General features: G+C 41.0%; 3 protein-coding genes across 6 annotated transcripts in view; 1 reads left to right on the top strand and 2 right to left on the bottom strand.

Moving 5' to 3' along the window:
* Positions 1-2,634: 2,634 nt before the first annotated feature.
* On the bottom strand, positions 2,635-3,537 carry dctpp1 (dCTP pyrophosphatase 1). The gene has a single exon (XM_088303083.1). It carries the CDS (start codon positions 3,454-3,456, stop codon positions 2,992-2,994), a length of 465 nt encoding a protein of 154 aa, XP_088159209.1. The 5' UTR covers positions 3,457-3,537; the 3' UTR covers positions 2,635-2,991.
* A 537-nt stretch (positions 3,538-4,074) lies between these two features.
* On the top strand, positions 4,075-12,460 carry gatb (glutamyl-tRNA(Gln) amidotransferase, subunit B). Its single transcript, XM_088302323.1, has 13 exons — positions 4,075-4,245; positions 5,305-5,458; positions 5,525-5,638; positions 7,965-8,163; positions 8,240-8,362; positions 8,737-8,850; positions 8,978-9,062; positions 9,277-9,321; positions 10,321-10,513; positions 10,869-11,002; positions 11,541-11,619; positions 11,695-11,832; positions 12,063-12,460. Exons 1-13 carry the CDS (start codon positions 4,100-4,102, stop codon positions 12,189-12,191), a joined length of 1,653 nt encoding a protein of 550 aa, XP_088158449.1. The 5' UTR covers positions 4,075-4,099; the 3' UTR covers positions 12,192-12,460.
* Positions 12,303-15,009, bottom strand: part of fhip1aa (FHF complex subunit HOOK interacting protein 1Aa) — a 20,316-nt gene continuing 17,609 nt past the window's right edge. For all 4 annotated transcript variants that reach the window (XM_088302316.1, XM_088302318.1, XM_088302317.1 and 1 more), the window contains exons 11-13: positions 14,567-14,745; positions 14,335-14,455; positions 12,303-14,061 (exon numbers count right to left, since the gene is read on the bottom strand). In XM_088302316.1, coding sequence (XP_088158442.1) covers positions 13,880-14,061; positions 14,335-14,455; positions 14,567-14,745 — 482 coding nt within the window. In that variant the 3' untranslated portion in view covers positions 12,303-13,879. The remainder of the gene's footprint in view (positions 14,062-14,334; positions 14,456-14,566; positions 14,746-15,009) is intronic.

Here is a 15,009-nt window from a genome sequence, read left to right as displayed (position 1 = left end):
AAGCTGTTTTTTTTTTTTAAAGTATTTTCTAAAGAATAGTGTCATAGTTTTTATTTTCTTATGTGTATTTAAAAGTATTATATACAATTAAATATAAAATATATATTTTGTACATATGTGTGTAATATGTGTAATATTTTTTTTTCACTACAAGTGAAGAAGAAAGAATTAAATTAATGACTGTGTGTGTGTTTATGAAGATGTGTTTGTATATATGTGTAAACCTTATCTATTTGAACTGAATGTTCACTGAATGGTTTTCTGACTGTGCATTCAGCCAACAACATTATTATTTTTTTTTTTTAGAAAAAGGAAGAATTTAGCACTCCCTAATTGAACCTTTCCCTTGGTGGGTTCCATGTGCCAAATGAGAGCAGACAGTGCACTGAGGTTCCTTCTTATGAGTCCAATTCCTGCAGCCACACTATGCTGCTTTGATCAGTCAATACTGAGCTGAGCTGGGACGTCACCGCCGGCTGTCCGTCATTCTCCACATGGCAAATGGACGCCGGCGCGCTGGTAATGGAGCCGAGGAAAAAGCTTTCTATTATTCAGAAAAAGCCTCTCGCCTAGCTCACGTATTAAACGCACTGTGATCAGTGGTGAGGCAAACCATAATAAACACCTCTTTGGCACTGTCAGTCAAAACTACATTTTATTATGGAAATTATTTTCATTACAATTACAGTGACAATCACGGTTGTCTTATCTTAATTCTGTCAATCAAACAAACAGACAGCCCTACTCTACTTCACTTGTTTTTTGCAGAGGATAAAATACAATACAATACAACTTTATTTATATAGCGCATTTCACAACAGCTGGAGCTGTAACAAAATGTTTTCCATAATTTGCACATCTAAAGCCCCTTCCACACCGCAAGCTTTTTGAACGCAGCTTTTTTTTTCACTTTTGCGTATAAAGAATATATGGTTAGAAGTATTGTCTGTATTTGTTGCAGCGCCGTGTGTGGTTAAATATGTTTTGCTTAAACGGTTCGAACTCGGCACCATCACTGCGACTCGTGAGCCCGTCAATGGCGTTTTACATTATGTTAGCTTTAAGCTAGTGAGGACATTCTGAAGGCGAATTTCTTTTGGTTGAAATAGAAAATGTGTAATTGTATGTGTTTTATGTTTATTTTGACAGTTAAACCGGTTCATTTCAACTGGGAATGACACTGAATAGTTAAACCCTTTTTGGTGAATTGTACATATTTAAATTATATTACAACATACAAAACTGGTTGGACAACTAGATATTCATAAATGTGTTTTTCCACAGAATAGTCATGTTTTATTTTACAATGTATTTTCACCGTTTTTTTATTGGTGCCATTCAAAATGTTTTATAAAAAAAAAGAAAAATGAAAGTAAGGAAAATACGATATTGAGATACTTAGTCGCATTATGAGGATATGTATTGGCTACGATTTATCACACAGCGTAACTTGAGCCATTGTTAAAATTAAGTTGTTTAAGTCAACATCCCCTTTTATTTTAAAAGTGCCATTTTGACCGTCTTAACCTTGAAGCGGAAATGTCTTTCTTCTCCCTTTAGTAATATAGATAGAGTTGGGTATTTCATCCTAATGACAACTCTGACTTCTTAAGCATACTATTTTAATAGAACTTAATTTTTAAAGATATTGACAATATATTAGCCACGTGGTCACCTTGTAAGAATCTATCAGTACATAATGCTATACAATCTTTTTACAAACACGCACCAATGATTGGGGCATTAAGTACATATTTTGACCTGGAGAAGTTATACCCAGCCAAATTTGCTGGCTGCGTCCTCAGAAGGCTGCATTTTCGACATCATGACGTCACTTCCAGTGTGACGTGAACGCACCTGTTTTCAAAATGCTAGACAATTTGAACCGTGGTGAATTTGGCCATGAATAACCCCTGTAATTCAGTCGCGCTGGAAGTAATGTCATGTGGCCTTCGGCGGACCCACCCTGTCAATTTGGCCTGAATGTCCACCCTTATCCGCTAACTGGTCAATCATGATGTCGGCCCTTCAATGTTTGGCGACAGTCAGCTCACGATATTCTCCTTGTCGCATGTCCCCCTTATCATTACACACCAGGGAATTAAGATGTCGATTTATTGTGAATTAAAAAAAATAACAGTTTAAACTGTAATTTATTTTCTTTGTTGCTGCAAAATGGCCACCCCTGACACAGCTTAAAACTGGTAAGTTTTGCGTGCTAAAGTCATATTCTACAAACAAAATATTTATCAGAATACGGCATTTAGACTACTGGGGCTGCACAGATTATTGTAAGGATGTTTTGAGTTGTCTACCCTAAAAAAAAAAAAAAAAATTAAGTAAAACAAAAAAAACCCTCATTTTTTAAGTCAATACATGTTTATAAATGTTGTTATGCATTGTTAATATTTCCGCCAACCTTAAATTGAAGAAAATAGTAAATTGAACTGAAATCGCATCTGAGAACCTGCTTCTCTTGCCTAAACTGAGCTCGGATAGCTTTCTACACAATTGGCAACCAGGCCAGAGTCAGCTGGAATACACTGCAGCTCACCTGCGACACTAAAAAAGCCAAATACTAGAAAAGGGATGGATGGACTCTTGCCTGCAAAATGACACACGTGACAACTGTAATTCAAACAAGTTAAAGAACACTTTACTTTGGCGGATTGCTTTAACGTAAAAAAGCACAAGTGAAACGAAAAACAAGTGGCTTGTTACATGCCAGTAATTTCACATGAACTTATATATTACATTTGTGTGCACTATTTTCACAAGGATGTAGATGAGCCATGGAAAAAAAATACATATAAAAGCAATGTCGGCTGCCTGAAAGTAACTTTGAACACATTAATAGTTGTCACCATTCATTGTCAAAATTGCTGCGGAAGACTTGAACGCCACCAGCAAAGTCCCACATTATATAAAAATAAATCCAGCACGTCCGCGACCCTCGTTTGGGTAAGCGGATCGGATGATGGATGGATCAAATCAGTCCTTATATTCGGTGTACTTTTTAGCCGAGCCGTGCACTTTGCTTGCGGGGTACTTTAGTCTGTTTAGGGCCATTTTCCGAAGGACTGCTTGAGGCAGGTCCACGCGGCACTTCTCGGCCAGCTCAACCAGGTAGATGAACACGTCGCTCAGTTCGTGGGCGAGCTGCTCCCGCTCCGAGTCGCTCCAGTCGGGCAGGCCCTCAGTCACCTCGCCCTTCCACTGGAAGAGCTCTGAGACCTCGCCTACCTCGCCCACCATGGCCAGAAGGAGGTTGCGGGGCTGGTGGAACTTGTTCCAGTCGCGCTCATCGGTGAACTCGGCCTGCATGCGACGAATGTCCTCCACGCTTGGCTTCAGGCTGAAGGTGAAGCGGTTCTTTTCCCCCGAGGCATCCTCATCGGCGTGCGATGCGGTTCCGTTCACCGGACCGACGGCGAATGACTTTGTGTTTGTAGCCATGTTGAAATGACTTGCTTCCAAGTTTGAGCTCTTCTTCTAACGAGTCCCGCCAAAGGTTAACCCGGAAATACGTCATTTTAACTACTCTGGGATTTGTAGTTTAAACACGAGTCTCGCGTTTGTTTCGTGCGTTCAAGAAGTACGATTCCCAATGTGGAACTGCGATTGTTGTACGTGTCAGCTTTGCAGTGCCGCAACAAATTGATTAAAATAAAATTATCGTGTCCGAAATGTTTTGTTATAGACACGTTGCTGCTTACTTTCTCCGTACTCCATTCAGTTCATATACTACAGATCGTCACCGTCTGTCAAGGTCCCAGTTTATTTGAGCACCTCTGTACGGTAGGTGGCGGTATGTAACGCAGATGTCCATCCAATAAATAAAGACCCAACAAGTTACGTGATACTGATTTTTTTATGTTGACGAATCCAACTGTACAATGAAATCATTATCACTACTTTTGACAAAAAGAATGAATTGATTAAGAAACCTGCGAGTTTTTATTTTTTATTTTGCCGAACATTTCATTCGAATTACTTTACCACTTTATTCTCGTTTCTGTCCCGTCAAAAAATCCGGAAATGTGTCTACGCACCTTGAAGAACTACAATTCCCTTTTGTAACAGCGATTCATAAACCAAGATGGCAACCTCCAACGCTGCAGCAAGCGTTCGATACAAAATTCTAAAAAGAACATTATTATTGTGTCCTAATGCGTCCGTTATAGTCCGGAGATTGAACGTCGAATCTCCGCGGTATGATGGTCAGTTGCAGAGCAAGGCGAAAAGGTTGGTGACAATAAAATGAAGTAAATTGTGTTGGAGTTGTGGCTGACCTGCTAGCTGGTCTGTTGAGGCTTGTTCCAAGTTACGATGTTGTTCTTATAATTTGACGATTTATCCCTCCCACACTATCTTGTAACGTCATAAATCATAATACGACTGCACCTGACAAAATGACAGCTATTTCCTTTTAATTTGCTGCGTTTTCAGCCTTTATTTCTACAAGTATTGCTTTTTTTTTCAAATTGGTAACTTGAAAATGGTGACGTCTTAGTAGAATTTCATTTATATTTCCTGTGTAACTTTTTTTGTATTTGTCCTTGCCTACTCGTGATATTGTAATTGATGTACCCGCATTCGTTGTGCATCGTGCATTGACAAAGAACATAATAGACATAATAAAATAAAACAATACAATTATCCTCGTAAGACCACCCGATTTTTCTCGTATTATCTCTACTGTAGTTTCATAACTTGGGAAGTATTGTGTGGTTTGACTTATTGTTATTGTGGCTTTGTGACTTCATTTCTTGTACCAGTTGCACTCCTTTATAACAGTTCAACCGTGTTTTATCTTTATTTGTAGTCACTTTGACTTCAACTTAATTTTCCTAATGTTTCAATTCTATTGTCATACTTTACTTGTTTCTTTTAAAAAGTGCAACTTTATCTATGTCCTAATTACAACTTCATTCTCAGACTCAACCTTTTCTCATAACGTTGAAACTTTTTATTTTACAACAAACCTAATGCCTAATTTCTTTCTCCAAATGTTATGGCGTTTGGTTTTTTTTTCTTATAATGAGTTTATAATCATTATTTTACATCTCATAAAAGTATTTTTTTGTCTTCCCAATTTGACAATTTGCATGACAATCCAATTTAATAATCCCAATATTATAATACGTGTACCTTTTCCGCTCACAACAGTGCATCTTTATCCTTCTAAAACATTTGACTTCGTATTCCAACTTCATTTTATTTGTGTAACATTGCAACTTTATTCATGTAGTAATGCAACTTTCTTTCTTGAAATTTTCTAACACGAGATTCTTCACTTTGCAGTGTTCCCATGCAGCTGAAAGGCGTGGTCGGCCTGGAGATCCATGCCCAGATTCACTCCCACACTAAAATGTTCTCTGGCTCGGCCATCCACTTTCTGTCTCCTCCAAACTCCCTTGTGTCCTTCTTTGATGCCTCCTTACCTGGAACATTACCTGTAAGTACTTGAATCCCAAACGTCAAACAATCATATGAATCATTACCACCATCTGTGTCTCGCCAGGTCCTGAACAAACGTTGCGTAGAGGCAGCCGTGATGACGGGCTTGGCGCTCAACTGCCGCATCAACAGGAAGTCCCTTTTTGACAGGAAGCACTACTTCTATGCTGATCTCCCTGTGAGTCCAAAACGTAATTTCCTTCATGCGTGGGGATAATTTGGTTTTGTGCCAGAGTTATAAAGGATCAGGAACCAGACAATGTTATCCAATCAAATGCGTGTGACTGAATTGGCACGCGTGACATACGGGTTTCAAGGTTTGTCGAGAAGAAGACCAATGCGCAGTCAGCTGCGGGGAGCACCTCTCCTCCAGTTGAGAACATTCAGGAGACAGGTATCCCCATCCCATTAAAATAAAAACAATTGATTGGCATTTGAAAATGGCGGGAAAAAGTCATTCCTAAATGACATTGTGGCTGGCTGCCCGAAGGGTCGGATGATGGCAAACAGTCGTGCCTTATAATTTTGGATTACAGTACAAATTAACGAGTTGACGAGCTATTTTAACATCCCAGAGGAGATTGCGCGACCGGCGGGATCTTCACCAAAGCCCGATTACGGAACACAGCGAGCATCTGTTAAGCCTCTGCGAGTGATTTGGAACAACAACTAGCGGGAAACTGTCATGTTGGGGATTGTTGCGTTTTATTAATCACTTAAACTTCTCCACACTTCAAAGCAACTGTACTTGAGGCTAAAGGGCAGCACAAAGTGAACTTTTCATTACCAGTTTACGATGTCCAATATTGCGCAGACGACAACAAAACTTGTTGCCTGTTGAGGTTACGTGCTTCAGAAAATGGATAAATTGATAGCAAGTCATAATAGTTATTAATTCTTGTGGGAATAATGGCCATGGCTCTCTGGAAGTGCGCTTAGGGTGAGCGATATTTGAAATCATTTATTTCCTTGATAATCTCTTCACTTGAAAATGACCATCAGCACTTAAATAGGCTCCTAAATATATTTAGATTTGCGAACGAGACAAAATAAGTGCTTAGATGTACACTTGCCTTTTGACAAAAGTTTGACGACAACCGCGTTAGGGTGGAGAGCCAACAGCTAACAGAAATGTTGCACCTCAGAGTACTGAGTTTAGAGAGCTACACAATAATAGGTGTCAATATGATATATATATTTTTTTGTTTAAATTATTATTCTATGAATGGGATAGTTTATTCTAGTAATAACTCGACTCTTATTTTACTGGAACGACCACATTCATGTCTTAATTTTTTTTCCTCCTGGTGAGGCCATTCTGTCAGTGAAATCCCTCCACTTCGCTTCACTCCCACCTTGCTCATGGAGTATGAGTCACGTTATATGATACGGTTGCCACGGCAACACGGGCAGCTCGTACGCACCAGGGGGCAGTTCGAGGAATACGGGAAACGGATGAAATATTTATTATTCTCGTGCTTTTCAGGAAGAAAAAAAAGAAACCTTGAGAGTAAAAAAGCAACAACGCGGCTGTTGCATTTTAATGATCGAGTGCAGCGTGCCTTGATTTTTACATCATTGTCTTCGATTTGTTTCTTCTTATTTTATCTTATTTGGCACGTTAATAACTAACACTGGGATGTTAAAGTGGCGCTCATTATTCTGCCACTTGGCGTATGTCTCCCAACTTATGATGGGAGGTAGGAGAAAAGCAGTCATGAGAGCGGGTGTGCAATTTATAGAAGAAAAAAGGAGGGGTGTTCATTTCTTTTTATTTCAGCCTGTGTGAATTAAGTTCACCAGCCTTCAAGTTGCTAATACTGTGCGTCAGCAAGAGTCTTTCTTGCTTGATTTGACTGCCCCCTAATGGGAGAAAGTGGAGATTTGTGAACATTTTCAAGAGAAAAACCATGGCTTTGGCTCTCTTGTCATCTGATCAACAACTTTATTTGGAGGTATGGGTCCATGGATTTTTGTTTTTGGGAGTATGTTTTGAACTTGTTACTGTTTAACTTTGGCTTTCTCCTTCAGCTTTAAAGTTACTTGAAAAAATACATGATTGATGCATAAGGTATAAAAGCAAGTGTTGGTGTGTTGAGAACATTTCAGACAGAAGGAACATTGACTATTGGCGTCAATCCAGAATGTATTTTCGCCATTGTCATTCCCTTTTTGAGTACTCACCAATAATGACTATCCATACCTCGATTACTTCATGTTTAACATTTAACAAAAAAAAAACATTTAACACAATGACAAAACATTTTGAACAAAACCTTTCTGTCAAGCACTGATGATTACACCCTCATGTGTCAAACTGCTGAAGTAGAGCAACAACTACTGCCAAGGAGGGTTTACTCAACGTCAGATTATCTTTATCTTCAGGGTGGGGAAGTCCCCGATGGCTTGAAAAAAGCAAAAACAAAAACACTGGTATCGGCCCAATACCAGTAGCTGGTATCGGTACTTTCCCATCCCAAATATATTGTCCTTTTTTTTTTCAGGCGGGCTACCAGATCACGCAGCAGCGCAAGCCCGTGGCGGTGGACGGCGAACTGAACTACAGCCTCCTAGGCGGCAAGAAAAGGAACCAGGTGGTCCGAAAGAACGTCCGCATCAAGCAAATCCAGCTGGAGCAGGACAGCGGCAAGAGCCTGCACGACGACGCACGCGGACAAACACTCATCGACCTCAACAGAGCTGGTAAGAGCCCCCCTTGGTGGTTTCGCCACCGCCACCTGAGCGATGCGGCATTGAAGCCTGGTGATGTCCTGCTCAGGTGTGGGCCTAATTGAGCTGGTGATGGAGCCCGACATGACGTGCGGCGAGGAGGCGGCGGCGGCCGTCAGGGAGCTTCAACTCATCCTGCAAGCGCTCGGCACCTGTCAAGGCAACATGTCGGGTGTGACGCTCACTCACCTAAGTCTCCGTTTTAATCCTGTGTCACTCAGTATTACAAATCACGACAAATGCCATTGTGAGTACATCCGGAACGATCTGAGATTTTGGGACACCATACCAATAGTGAAACCGATTTGGGGAGCTAAAAAGACGGATATGCGATATATCACCTGATATCGGTTATATCGGCCGATAACCATTATATCATACGCTATATGAAATAATATCGATATACACAGAATGCATACTCTGCATAAACAGAAAAGCTACCCAAAATATGATTTGAATCCAAGAATTAATGACGAAATAAATTAACACTGTCAGAAGAGAGTTCATGTTTGGTATCCTCCCAAAAGATTGATGATTTTTCTACAGAGGGCCAATTGAGGGTGGACGCTAACGTGTCGGTGCACAGACCTGGCGAACCGCTCGGCGTCCGGACAGAGGTGAAGAACATCAACAGCGTTCGATACCTGGCCAGGGCTATCGGTAAGTGTGTTTCCAGCTCTGGCGACTGAAATTGAAGTCAAAGTGTCCACGGGCTCACCTTGCCGACGTCACATCACATGACGTTAAAATGTCGACTGAAACTGGGCGGATGTTCTTTCACGGCCAGACTACGAGATCCGGAGACAGATTGATGTCCTGCGACGAGGAGGCAGCGTCCACAACGAGACCCGCTCCTACGATTCCAAATCTGGGTAAGAGCAGGACTGGTGCCGGGTTCATTAGCGTCACAACGGGAGTCGCTTTGGATGGTGAACGCTTTGTCTCCCATGTGGCCTTGCAACATGGACCAATTTGTTTTCATGAGTTGGATCACGTTACAACTCTTGAAAATGTGACACGTTTGCATTGAATGATGCGACATTCTTTGTGCATGATATGAGTTATGTTTTTTTTTTTTGTGGATAGGACAACCGTGCCCATGAGGGAAAAAGAGGGCCTCCAGGACTACAGGTGACAACGCACTGCATCTACTGAAGACAACATTAGGTACACCTGAGATTCAATACTAGAGCTCTGTCCAAAGTTTTACCTTAACAGGCAAATAGTTAAGTCAGTCACTAGTCAATTAGTTGTAAAGTTAACTCGTTTACTGCTGATGACGGCTATAAACGTCAAAGATCTAGTTTCATTGGGCTGGCAGTGAATGGGTTAATAGGTCAGTTAGTTACCTAGTTAAAATGTTAGTCATGTTAGGATAGTGATTAGGGGAGCCGGTTAGCCAAGGTAGTCAATTGTTTAGTCAGTTATTTGCAAATTTATACAGAGAACTAAGGGCTTAGTCGGGCAGTAAAAAAAGATCTTCAGGTTTGTTAGCTGGTTCAAAAGTTGGTTAATCACTCAGTTATTAAAAATGAGATGATAAGGGCGTCTGTAAGGAAGATAAGTCAATTGGTGAGAAAGTCAAACAGCTAGTTGATAATTATATGATAAAGTTAATAAAGTCAAATGGTTGGCTAGATTATTTGGTCCACCAGTTACTTGGTTAGAAAGTCAATCTGTTGGATAGTCTGTTAGAAAGGCCAATGAGTTAGTATTTGGAAGCTACTTTGTTAGTTAAAGTTAGTTAGATCAGTAATATTATTGCAAGCCACTGTTACATTATAAAAAGTTTTAACATTAACACTGCACTTAAAAATATGTAATGAGAAAAAACGACTTAAATTGTGATTGCACATAAGTTAAAAACTGTACCGAAATAATTTTAAGGTTCGTAAAATGAAATGATTGTATGTTACTTAAGAGTTGAATAGAATTGAACTATGCCAAGACATTGATTCTTTCTCATATGGGTGGAGTTAATGCCACCTCTGTAATGCTGATTATCGCCACCTCCAGGACAGTTTTCTTTCTCAATTATTTCTGCCAATGGAGCCGATTGGATTGTGCAGGTGTTCCTAATATTGCGTCCACTCGTAGTCTTCATCACGTGACACATGTCCACTTCTTCAGATTCATGCCCGAGCCCAACCTTCCACCCCTGATGGTGTACGAAGACCCCGCCTCGGTTCCGTCGGGCGCTGACATGGAGCGGACGGTGGTGGTGCAGAGTTTGAGGGCCAAACTTCCCGAACTGCCCGCCTTGAGGAGAGACAGGCTCGTGGAGATGTACAGCATTCTGCCTGAGCACAGCTTCACGCTCCTTGTTAGTATCGTTGAAATTTGCTCCAGTCTATAGTAGTGGTGGTCCGAGCTGTAAACTTCTTGAGCTTTCAAAATGTCCTCTCTGCTTGAGCCACAGCAACCGGAAGAATCAGAGCGGTTCTTCGACTTTTTCGTTTTCAATATATGTAGCTTTTCACCCTTACTCGCGAGGTTATGAAAGTTGCTCATATGTTCAAACTGATTGTTTTTTTCCAATGTAGGTCATCTCTGCTTGCAGCCATGTTGTTAGTGCAAGTACTCCATTTCAGTGGCAGAAGCCACCAAATATTTGAAATCCACCTGACAATTAAACTCAACTTACTAAGTTTGTGACCGTGTGTTTTTGTCTGTTGCAGAATGAGGATGGCCTGGTGGAATACTTTGAGTGTGTGCTGAAGGCCACCAGCAGGGAGCCCAGGAAGGTGATTGGCTGGGTGACCAACGAGCTGCTGGCCCTTCTCAAACAGGAAGACTTGAACGTCAGCCAAAGGTGACGCAGACAGACAAAACATCCTCACTTGAGTGGCATTGGGATGGAGTCACAGACACAACAAAGGAAAGTAGTAATTCTCTCAATGCCTCAGTAAACAAGAGGCTCACAGCAGAGGTTTCATAATTTGCTACAAGACACCTGATTAGCTAAATTTAGTCATAGACAGAGATTTGTACTTGGGTTAGCTGCTTTGGAATAGCTGCGGGAGACGCCAGCCGAGCTCCGCCCTCCACATTGGCACAAGAGGAATTTTGGAGCGAAATACTTTCCTGAAAGTGAATCAAGCTAAACTATCACGAATAGGAATGACTTATTGTAATGAAAACTAATAAGCATTTTTGTCCAGACTTAGACTAAATCTTAAATGCCTGCCAAAAACGACACTGACACAGATGGACCGCCAGTCTAAAGGGTAAAAAAACCCATCTTGTAAATCTTTTTTTTTTGTCCCTCTACAACTTTCTTTGCAAACAAACAAACAGAACTTCTTTGAATTGACCACTCTAAGGATGAATTGCCTTTGCTGTCATTTCAGTCCTGTGTCTCCGTCCTCCATGGCCCAGCTGCTGGAGCTCTTGGAAGCGGAGTGCATCTCCTCCTCAGTGGCCAAGCAGGTCACTATACACACCCCCAGACACACAAACACTGGTGGTAAGTATTCCTCACACATGTGTGCGCATGTGTGTCAGGTGTTCCAGGAGATGTGGAGGAATTCAGGTGCGAAGACGGCGAAGGAACTCGTCAGCGAGCTGGACCTGAGTCTCATTAGTGACGTGGAGCAGCTGCACGACATCTGCACCAAGATTGTGGACTCGCATCCGCATGAGGTCAGAAGCCGCTGACACATCTTGTCAATTTCACTTTCATTCACTTTCAAAGTGCTAAACAAACATTCAAGATGTCAGGGGAATCATTTGCATTACAATATGTGAACAATGATAAGGAAATAAATTTAATTTATTTCATTTCCAATGGGATTTATGTACCCAGCCACCCACCCCTTCCCACAAAATATATATATATATATATATGTATATTTTTGCCTTGTTGGATTTAGGTGCAGGCCTTCCAGGCAGGCAACCAAAAAGTTCTGAACAAGCTGATGGGCTTGGTTCAGAAGAAGACCAAAGGCCGAGCTGACCCGATTGTGTTGCGCAAGATTCTGCTGGACAAGATTTCTCCATGAGGTGGAGATTCAACTATAGTTCCAGCAAATTGTCAAATTGAGTGGCCATTCAAAAAAATGTCATTGTGCTGCCTTTGTGTTCATGTCATCGACGAGAAAACAAGCACAACATTGAGACTGTATTGCATGATTTATTGCTTGTATGTTACTATAAAAAGACATTAGGATTTCAGCCTAATTTAATTTATCATGACTACATTCATCTGTTCAATGCCAGAGATTTTTTTTTTACCTAAAAAATTAAAAATATGATTTTGTTTATCATGTTTCTCAATTGTTCCAGTTCGATTCTTTCCAGTCAGGCACAAAATGTGAATTAGGCACCATGTTGAAAATATTTTTGACTTTTATGACAATACATGGCTAACCTTCAGAAGAGGTATACAAAGAAAAACATTTAAAAAGCTTGTAGACAAATAATTGGGCTTGTGAAATGCCTGCCCACTTATCACATTTGAAATGAAACCACCGAGTAACTATATCCCAAAATGCATCTGTCTGTGAGCCCTTCAGAATTCTGATGGGGATAATCGACACGAGACACTGAGTTTCTCCACCCATGACTTAGAAGGTTTAGGATGACAAGATTCAGAGCCACTTTCAAACAGCCGGATAATGTCATCTAAAACACCTACCATGCAGAAACACCCAAATCCCCCACAGGTGCAATCAAGTCAAAGCTAAAAGAAAAGCAGAGCTGCATGGAGTTTTCTTGGATGGATGTACAGATTAGCTTCTGCTAGGCAGCAATTAATTTCTAGGTGAATTTCAACAGCATTAATGAGGACTATGTCCATATGCCACATACAGAGTGAAGTGCTGTCGTTATTGTGGCTTTTTTTGTTGCCTAGTCACTCTAAAAGCACCACCCCTTGCCACGATGGTATTGAAAGGCTGTACTTGGCATTGGCCTTGCGGTACAACTCTGCTCAACTTTATTGAGCACAACCACAGCTGCATATAAAGTGCCGTGCATGAAGTAAAAATTAACCGGAGACAGTCGCCCTTCAAAGGTTCTGCAAGGAGTGTAAAAGTGTAGTGTAGTGTAATTCTTGATCCTTGGAGTGTTTTGACAACAAATAAAGAAAAAAAACCTACCTGGGAATGGTTTTAAAATATGAATCAAATTGCATATGAGGCGCTAGCATAAAGACCGCATTGTAACAGACAATGCAAGCTGATGTCATGATAAATAAAACCCAATAAGTACCCCAAAAAGAACACAAAAAGGAACACTTAAATTACCCAACCACCTTACCTGACAATATTGCTTAACATTCTCCTTAATTTGCATAGTAAATCTCTACAATATGTACAAGTCATTAAACAGGCCGAGTGACCGAAAATGGAGGAAACCTGGCTTCAATCATACAGACTCTGAGGTACAAGTAATAATAACAGAAATGTCATTTTGTGCCTCACAAAAATGGCCACGCCATTACTTGAAAGAAGACAGTCCACAGCTGGATTGTGCTCGCTGAAACTAATACGTAGCTAACGCTAGGCTAGGCTGGAGTCCAAAATGGCCGCTCACCCTGAGACAATTGCGTTAAAGGGCTGGTGATTGCTGAAAACCTAAAATGAAATAAATACAAATGTATATCTATGTCTAACATGTCTTTGGTTGGTGGCCTAAAACAGATGATAGAAAAATAAAAGATGTTGATTTGTCAAGGCAGGGGATTGAATTACTCTTCCATAGGAATGTGAGACAAGATGGAGTGCTCTTGGGCCATGGCAGCGAGTTCTTTGAGAAACTCACTGAAGAGGACGGTGGCGAACACGTCAGTACGCTCGGCAGAGATGGACCTGGGCTCCGGCGGCGGCGAGCTCTTCAGGATTCCGCCGCCTCGCACTCGATTACTTTTGTCTGAGGGGGACAATGCAATATGCATTAGGTACACCTGCGCGAGACATTAATATTGCACATTTGTGAGTGTCACATTCATATCATATCGTATTAAGTTCTTTATTTTTCATCCTAAACAAGAGGTTGGGAATATGTTCATTTTCTTCACTCCTCCTAAATAAATAAACTAATATATTATATATATATATATATATATATATATATATAAATAATAAATGTACTTTTTTTGGGGGGGGGGGTGGTGTTAAAAAAACAAATAAAAATCTCCATCACCTGCTTCTCCATACAGAGTGTCCCTGGTCAACAGCCAGTGTTGGGCGGCGACAATCATGTCAGGAAAGTCTTTACTGCTTGCAGCTAGCTGCTCGATCTGGTTCTTCACTGTGGCCATGACCTGATGGGAAATCAATCAGAGGCTTGATTACCCAAGTAATCAATGAAATAATTGATTGCAAAAAGATTTGTTTGAGACAGACCTAAACCGTACCGACTCAAACGGCGTTACCTGGTAGAGTGAGCGAACGGAGGGCTGGAAGACCAAGTTGGTGTTGAGGAGGAAGGAGCGCAACAGAGGCTGAGGGTAAGCGGCCAGCTGTGCCAGGATGCCCGTCAGCAACAGGTTGACGTGCACCGAGTTGGACAGCATGTTTTCCAGACGAGATAACAGGACGCTGACAAACGGACCTGCCAACGTTAGAGCAACGTTAACTTGGGACGACTATATGCATTACACACATCTTTGAGCAGCTATCTACTGGTTATATTGGCAACATGTAGAGACGGGTAGAATAATATTATGGTTAGCTGTTCGATGTCATAAAGTACAATTAACTTTTACAATTCAAATTACAATGAACCCTAACTCTGACCAACAGAGGACAGCGTTGGTTTGCATTCTACAGTGTTTATGTGCGAATATTTGTTATTTGAAGGAAAATGACTCCTCAA

The sequence above is a fragment of the Idiotropiscis lumnitzeri genome, chromosome 8, assembly GCF_059441095.1.
Source record: "Idiotropiscis lumnitzeri isolate Australia: NSW breed Sydney's pygmy pipehorse chromosome 8, RoL_Ilum_1.0, whole genome shotgun sequence".
NCBI classification, from domain to species: domain Eukaryota; kingdom Metazoa; phylum Chordata; class Actinopteri; order Syngnathiformes; family Syngnathidae; genus Idiotropiscis; species Idiotropiscis lumnitzeri.
Note: the sequence above shows the minus strand (reverse complement) of the source record. Positions and strands in the feature narration are given on the sequence as shown.

Bases quoted from the DNA above. Each gene is read 5' to 3' on its own strand.
- dctpp1 (XM_088303083.1), bottom strand. From the start codon at position 3,456: ATGGCTACAAACACAAAGTCATTCGCCGTCGGTCCGGTGAACGGAACC.
- gatb (XM_088302323.1), top strand. From the start codon at position 4,100: ATGGCAACCTCCAACGCTGCAGCAAGCGTTCGATACAAAATTCTAAAA. The intron at 11,003-11,540 runs GTGACGCAGACA...CTGTCATTTCAG, and splicing joins GACTTGAACGTCAGCCAAAG to TCCTGTGTCTCCGTCCTCCA. The intron at 11,620-11,694 runs GTCACTATACAC...CATGTGTGTCAG, and splicing joins CCTCCTCAGTGGCCAAGCAG to GTGTTCCAGGAGATGTGGAG.